Source organism: Aphanomyces astaci (assembly GCF_000520075.1).
Source record: "Aphanomyces astaci strain APO3 unplaced genomic scaffold supercont1.47, whole genome shotgun sequence".
NCBI classification, from domain to species: domain Eukaryota; phylum Oomycota; class Saprolegniomycetes; order Saprolegniales; family Verrucalvaceae; genus Aphanomyces; species Aphanomyces astaci.
The window spans coordinates 53838-61557 of record NW_009798310.1 but is presented as its reverse complement, the minus strand read 5'-3'; the positions used below and the strand labels follow the sequence as shown (position 1 = coordinate 61557).

General features: G+C 44.9%; 2 protein-coding genes across 2 annotated transcripts; one reads left to right on the top strand and one right to left on the bottom strand.

Moving 5' to 3' along the window:
• Window positions 1-1594: 1594 nt before the first annotated feature.
• H257_13258 (hypothetical protein) lies at window positions 1595-3678 on the top strand. Its single transcript, XM_009840722.1, has 3 exons — window positions 1595-2195; window positions 2248-2667; window positions 3108-3678. Exons 1-3 carry the CDS (start codon window positions 1716-1718, stop codon window positions 3609-3611), a joined length of 1404 nt encoding a protein of 467 aa, XP_009839024.1. The 5' UTR covers window positions 1595-1715; the 3' UTR covers window positions 3612-3678.
• Window positions 3679-7144: 3466 nt separating this feature from the next.
• On the bottom strand, window positions 7145-7564 carry H257_13257 (hypothetical protein; the record flags this gene model as incomplete). The annotated part of the gene is made up of 1 exon (XM_009840721.1): window positions 7145-7564. One exon carries the CDS (start codon window positions 7562-7564, stop codon window positions 7145-7147), a length of 420 nt encoding a protein of 139 aa, XP_009839023.1.
• Window positions 7565-7720: the final 156 nt, after the last annotated feature.

The window sequence follows — 7720 nt, the reverse complement described above, 5'->3', positions numbered from 1 at the left end:
TAAAACCACCTTCAACCAACCAATCATCGCATTAGATGAAGTAACTTTAAACAACGCACCCAACCGTTATTCAAGTTACTTTAGACATTATTTAAGCCTGAGAAATTTTTAAACAATGAATTTAACCCTGGAATTGCCAAAAAAGGTGCAAAGCACAATAACTGCTACAGTAACTATTTCTATATGATCAACACAAAATTGACTAGTCCAACCTCTAATTTATAAGGGGCACTAATTCTTAAAGAACTACATTTTGACCAATAACAGGAATTCGGGCATTTCTATTGGCTTACAACAGTGCCAATGACTGGTGTCTTTGCCGAAGTTAACTCTAAATATCCCCCTACTTTTGAGGTGTTTTGTTTGGAAAATGGGACATTAGGACATGATAAAGTTTGTGAAAATCCATGTTTTGTTTCCACTTGAATGATCAGTTTTCAGGAGTCAAAACCCATCCACCTGCTTCCATTTCCCACCAGCGACTCCAAAATACTGTATGTCTCTTAACTTGGACTCTACGTTACACACATATAATAACAGGTCGTGCAGTACTAAAATGGCCCAGAGGAATAGGGTGAAGCTGCTTTGGTGCATTCGTTTGAGACCATCGCTTGCGGACGCGACCGACAGGGTGCAAACATATTTCGTTGTGTTGTCGTCGTCTGTGCCTTGTTACAGTACTTCTTTATGTCAATTTCGTTCAGTAGTACATATAGTACTACTAGTACGTTTCAGTGACCCGTTATAGGTCGAATAAACGTATTTAACCTGCTGACGTTATCGCACGTACTGGTATCAATTTACCACACGACTGTGGTATATGGCTTTGGTTGGCATCAACCTTTATTCTTTTCGAGAAATATTATTCCTTGGTTCGTCTAACTGTAGACACTTCGCTTAGAATAATAACCCTTCCCAATGGTCTCAGAATCATAAATGATGTACTAGTACACTTTAAACGTAAGGACCCAATACTTATTTCAAGGCACTTGACCACATGCCAAGTGCCATGGCAACACTATGGACAGTCCATGCATGGCCAATCAGCGCCGCCAATCAGAATGGTCACGAATAATTCCCTGAGAGCAACAGTTTCACGCTTGCTTACGCAATCATTTCCCATCAAAAGAACCAGTAGCCCTGTAACCTCGGAACCCCCAGATCCCTTGTGATGCTATACCCGGCATTATGTGCATCACCAGTGGTTAGCTATAGCTAACCACTATAGCTAACCACTGGTGATGCACATAATGTGGTTAACTGCATTTCAGTGGTTAGCTATAGCTATAGCTAACCACTGAAATGCAGTTAACCCCTAGCTAAAATGTGTGGTTTTGGTTTATACTGCATTGGACTATGCCATAATAAGAACAAGTGCAAGGGATGCGTGAGCAACCGTGGAAATGTTGCTCTCAGGACTCGTCACCCAACGCAACTAATGTAGGTAAGGTAGTATAAGCAAAACGGATAAGCAGCTTCAATCTGTCATTTTGTATTCTATGTTTTCATGACATATGATCGATAGTAAATTTAGTCTTTACGGGTATACTAAATCACTATATGTCACGCGTGAACCAGAACTGGAGCAGTGCGCCAAACACCCTTGACATCGATCAGGCACATTCGTGCAACGCAGCCGCTTGGCGAGGGCATTCGAGGTCTTCCACCCGCCCCTTCCTATATTATATCACACACATCAAGACGACCCAAGATACATGGTAACGAAACGATTGCCACTGCCTGTGCCCAAAGGCTTCTTTGTGTGCCCACCGCTCAACCCCATCGCCGTCAATGTGCTGAAGCAACGAGCGCAAGTTGGGTTCTCAGACCTGCTCGCGGACTGCCAACTGGAGGCAGAGACGATTCGGTGGAAACTCGACTCGGACATTGATGGGTTGGTCTTGTACAGTGGAAGCCACAGTCACAGCGTAGGAGCCACCAGCTCGAACGCGGCGTCGATTTTGGCCGTCACCACGATCCAAGCGACGATCGACGAGCTTCCGTCCATGCTTCGCTTCGACAGCCACGACCTCTTTGCAGACTTTTGCGCGTCCTATTACACGGACGTTGTCGACTGTGCGTCGTTGTATACGCTTTCGGCAACAGAATCGCCAGAGTATGTCGGCATCAAGTGGGAAGCGCTGCAGAGTCCCGTGCAGGGATTTATGAAATCTCGAGATTGTTCCGTCGTCGAGGTGGCATTCTTCTCCACCATCCATTTTATGCTTATGTTGTTGTGATTTGTAGTGCTCCAAGTCGTTTACCCAACGTGATGGCGTGCGCGGCTACGCCCGAAGCGTCGAGTCCGTAGATATAGCGTGCGTCCCCGACCTAAACGCGACCTTTGGCCTCGTTCGCATGCAAATTGGTCGGTGTGGCTTTGTATTGAAAGAAACCCGCCGACTGGGGGTACTACAGGCCATGTTCCTCCTCCAAGCGGACCTCAAGGGATCGATCCCGCAGTGGATGATTCGACTGGTGCTTCGAGGGCGTGCCAAGGCCTTGGCCGGACTAGACGCGTACTTCCGCCAAAGACGCCTCGCGGCGGTGGCTATGTTGAGTCCATGTGACGTGGTGCCACTGACTAAGCGACAGCGTTGCGCGGTATGCCAGGATAAACTGCAGGACCGGATCTCAGCCCGGTTCAATTGCTCCGTGTGCGGCGAGGTACATTCAACAAACATCGAATCGTTGATCCGTGTGTGTTTGAGTACTATACTGACATTGAGTACTAGTAGTACCTAATCGGACCGCGTTATTGAGTACGCTCTCTCTTATCGAGTAGTAGCATTGTCCTTTTCCCCAAAATTTGGTTGACTTTTGTGCTGATTGGCCAAATCTATCATATATCGTTGACTTTTGTATGTAAAGATCGTCCCGTACCACTCTAGTTTCAGTGACACACTAATTCAGTGTTGAATGAACGGATTTGGTTGGCTACTTGATTTGTGATCTCGGTTTTGATTGGTCGATCAATTGTCGGACCCCACTCCAATGTCAAATCGACTTGACAATACCAGTGGTACCTAATCTGACTGCATCGTGAGGTTTGGCTACTTTTGTCGCTACTACATTGAGTACTTTTGTACCGACTCGGGTTGAACTAGGTGGTGTGCTCGACGTGCCAAAACGTGTGGTACCTCAAAGATCAGCACCGAAAAGCGAGTGTGTGCACTCAGTGTTCAGTGGAACCGAAAGGCCCAGCCCGCTTCCACCGAGTGTCTATCACATCCAAGTCGGGCACGAGTTTATCCCACACTTCGGTGCTGGACGACGAAGCAGGGTACCTCTGCACCGGCGTGGACCTTCAGTTTGCGGACGCATATGCTGCATTGGACACAATCGTGATGGAGAGTGTTCGAGGTCACAACAGCAATCGCCGCCAATCCGTTCCGGTGGGTCTCCCTACGTGCAACAAGCCGACGATCCGGCCGACGTCGTCGTCGGCCCCCCCTCTCGTGCACTTGTATACCCCCCCACCCCAGCGTGGAAATGTCACATCGAACGACTCCAAGGTCGACTTGCTGCTCCAACAACTCAAGGAACTCGACTTTGACGATGCCGTGCTAGCGCAGTTTCAAGCGTCGCGAGTAGGGAGTAGTGACGTGTGATGTTCTGTACTGTAGTACCGTAGCCAACACTTCCATGTGTTTGTTCAGTAGAGAGTGTGTATGTGTGGTAGATTTGAAACGTCAGATTTAGTTTGCAGTAGTTGATGTGTTGGGACCAAAGGACGGACAATCAACGAATCCTGGGTGGCATACCGGTATACTAGTAGTAGTACTAAGTACTTTGGAAAAGGGCGGCAAATGCTTTCCAAGACGCTGGCCTAACAGGCATATCAGTCGACTCTTAGGCATCTGATTATAAGGGCATCCCCACCGGTGCGACTGTATAATCAGACTGTAAAATACCGTTTTACAGTTCCTGTATTTTGATTTTTGTCAACCCCAGCGGTAAAACTGTAAAACATCCGAATAATGTTTTTATCCGGAAATGAAAGCCAGGTACGCACGTTTGTGAAGGCATGATGGTGTGGGTGGACGACGTTGATGACATGGATCAAGCTTGGGAGATTCTTGGCTTTTATCAGTATTCTGCGCGCCCTAAAGGCTCTACTGCCAACCGCCAGCCAAACCTACCACGAGATAGCGAGACTGCGCAGACTCGGATTTACCTACTACTTTGGTCCCAATCCAATCTACGGCGAAGCCAAGTTTCGCCGTCGTTTTCGAATGGCCAGACCGCTGTTTGAACGAATCATGGACGATGTGGTGATGCGTGATGAGTACTACCCTTGGACACATCTTGAGAGATGTTGATCCATGACCGGACAAGCTGGTAGTCTTCGTCGGTCGTGAAGTTGGGGCCTTGGCTGATTCCATTTCTGAACCAACTGATTATTGACTCCATAACGCACATGATTGGACAAAATTATCTATTGATAGCATGTTATTGGCTAATTCGTCAAAACTGTATTTTACAGTCGCGACTGTAAATCTGGCCGATTTGGCGTCTCGCGGTAAAATTTTACAGTTTCCTGTATTTTACAGTCGCCCGGTGGGGTTGTCAAAACTGTAAATAATCCGGATAGAACTGTATAATACAGTCGCACCGGTGGGGTTGCTCTAATTCTCCAATACAGTAGTCCCCCGGAATAAGGAACCCACCATAAATCTATATCCTCTCAGAAAACATAATATTGCGTGCAAATCAGTCATAAACTCTGAGAGGTACATTCAACTTTTAAATTATGCAAATAATATAACACTTGTTGGCGACACTCACACTTGGAACTCAGCATGCCGTCACCGTTGTCGCGGCTACGATTGACAATCGAGCAGAAGCGTACACTGTTAAAGCAGCATGCGTCACGCGCTGCCATGAAAAGAGTTGAGTTGCGTCGATGGGCTCGTTTAGCATTTGGCCTTTCACGTGACCCTCTAAATTCGGCAATCGACAATGTCACGGTGGCAACCTCCTGAAGACAAAACACAAACACGTTTCATTCTTTTTAAAGGTTATGCATACTATCAATCAACTCATAAACCTCCTTGTCAATAATACCAGTATGGCGCCAACAATTTACAATAGTGACTTGCGTCACACATTGCCAAGCCTCCTTGGCCCACTCCAACGCTTCCAACAGACTAACTTCGAGCAGTGCTCACGAGTGACGCGAAATTCTTTTATTCAGTTTCGTCAGCCGTTTCAACCAGCTTGTCAAATATTCAACAAGATGCAATGCTCGCCACACACCAATCCTATGACGGATGGACATCGTCATGGTCATCTGTAAGCTAGGATATCAACCCCCTCCTGAATTCGAAAATGATGTCGATTTTTCAATCCGAGTACATTGACCAATCAGAAGCAAGGAACCCTACCGAAAATACCTTTTTAGTTTTATACCTGAGCAGTAGTGATACCTCTTAAAACGTATCGGAATCAAAGGTTCCCTATTCTGGGGGACTACTGTATATAAAACCAAAATCCAAGCGTGCGTAGTAAGTACTGCAGTAAGTACATACTAGCCAGTATGGTGCTCGTCACCTGGAAACTTTCACAAAACCGTCTGCAGCTATTCATACTATTAATAACGTTAGTACAATGTTTATAGTTAAGTTAGTACTTCGAAGTAGTAGTTCACTGCTACAAGTAGTGAACTACTAACCGCTGTATAACGTAGAAGGTCAGTTTATGCCTTTTTCTGAGAATCGTCGAATTTCTTTCGAAATCAATTTGATCCTGACAGTAAAACATAGGTGACAAACGAATTCTTCGAATTACTTTGAACCAAATTTTCGAAATATTAATTGGACAATATTGGGGTATGATCGAGATCCACACTCACAGTTAGTTTAAGATTTTTTTATGTGAACACCATTTCATTCTGTGTAGCCAATTATAATACAACCGCCATAATTTTTAGCCAATCATACTGCTTTGCTCGATTTGGTGGTGATTATTTCAATCACTCAACAGTGGCAAATTTGGGTGAAAAATACTATAGAAATCAACACAAATTTCAATATACAAAACTACAGTAATCAGCACGTGGACTTCCCGAGAGTACTACTGTACCTCCGTACGAAAATGATTGACTTGCCCTTTTCGAGCGTTGGACAAGTGTACCTCGGCCAAAAAGGTTATTGCATAGGTATACTTCCAAATAGAGAATTTCAGATTTTACTCACAGTTGTCAATGCAGAGCCAGGAATGATGAACATTTTCACTGTATTTCCTCATTATTTTTATGAGGTTATACACTGTTTCCTCATTATTTTTATGAGGTTATACACTGGAGTATCTGAATATCGCCATTTTTCCAAGAAAAGTTGGCAAAATCAAAATATTCCATTTTTCGGGATTTTGTACGTCTGGATGCCACCAAATTTCATTACCGTATACTATTAATAGTAGTGTAATAGTGTATATGTATTGCGTTAATCTATTGCGACTCCTGTAATAACTGATATTTACTTGTGAATATGTTGAATATACTTCAAAGTTGTATGACACTATGGATTAACAAAATTTTGAGAACGAGTGTCGGCCGGTTGTGAAATATCACCTGTCGCAATACATATACACTATACGGTACATTATGCCACCATTTTCTTGAGAATCGGGTGTTTTATGGTATAAAAGAAATGGACCGATTTGGTCCAACTTTTTTATGGAGGTTTGTGTTCTCGTTGCAGTCTTGCACTTCAATCGGAAATCGAATACTAATTCTTCCAAAATTCAGCGGACAACTTTGGAGATACTTCTTTTGTCCTTTTTTAATGGGATGTCAGACTTTGGGAAACATTTCAAGACTTGCCAAAACGGTTTATGGCATAACTTTTTGAGGTGGCATCCACACCAGCTCTCAGAAATTGCCAAACTTTCGAAGATTTTGGCCATATTTTTTACATCCAGACTCACCCTTAGCTTTATAAAATATTTTTCTATTAGGTTTAGAATCTATTTTGCAGTTCTCACGGTGCATTCACAACAACCAAACGGCTGGAGGAAATCACGAGTTGAGCACACAATACGTTACGTTAGTCGAGTAAGCATCCCCCCACGACACACAACATATCTATCTCAAACGACAATCGTTTGACTTTGTATTTTTAATCGTTGGACTTTGTATTTTTCACGCAGCATGTGGCACCACCACCCCCATCTTGGGGTCGTTCTGGGTGTCCAAATTGAGTTGCTTGAGGTGGCTGTACAGTTCCAAGAGGGAATGCGATGCCGTGGCATTCAAATGAAACGATCCGTCCGGTTGAAGACAGGATTGCATGGACTTTATGATGGCGGCCAAGTTCAGTTGCACCGTGCTAGTAGGTGCTAGGGGTTGCGTTTTCAATTCAGCACGGTTGTTTGACGAGTCGTCGGAAGAACGAAGCTCCACAAACCGAGGGCTGCTGCTGTCGTCTCGAGTTTCGATCGTTGGGAGCCAAGTACACACCTCGATGTTGTCACCTCTGTGGCGTTGTAATAGGGGGTCGTCACGTCCAGAGTGCATCCACGGCATCTCGTGGTGAGGGACCTGCCGCGATGGGTGGTGCATCGACTCACCCAGTGCCGTCGGTAAATTCGTCCAGGCACTACATGAAGATGGCTGCGTTAAAAGCTGATTTTGTTTGTTGCCATGCAAAAGAGCATGCCACGAGAAAGGACAGTACCTCGAGGACACAAAAGTCGCGGTGCTTCATCACGGGCGACG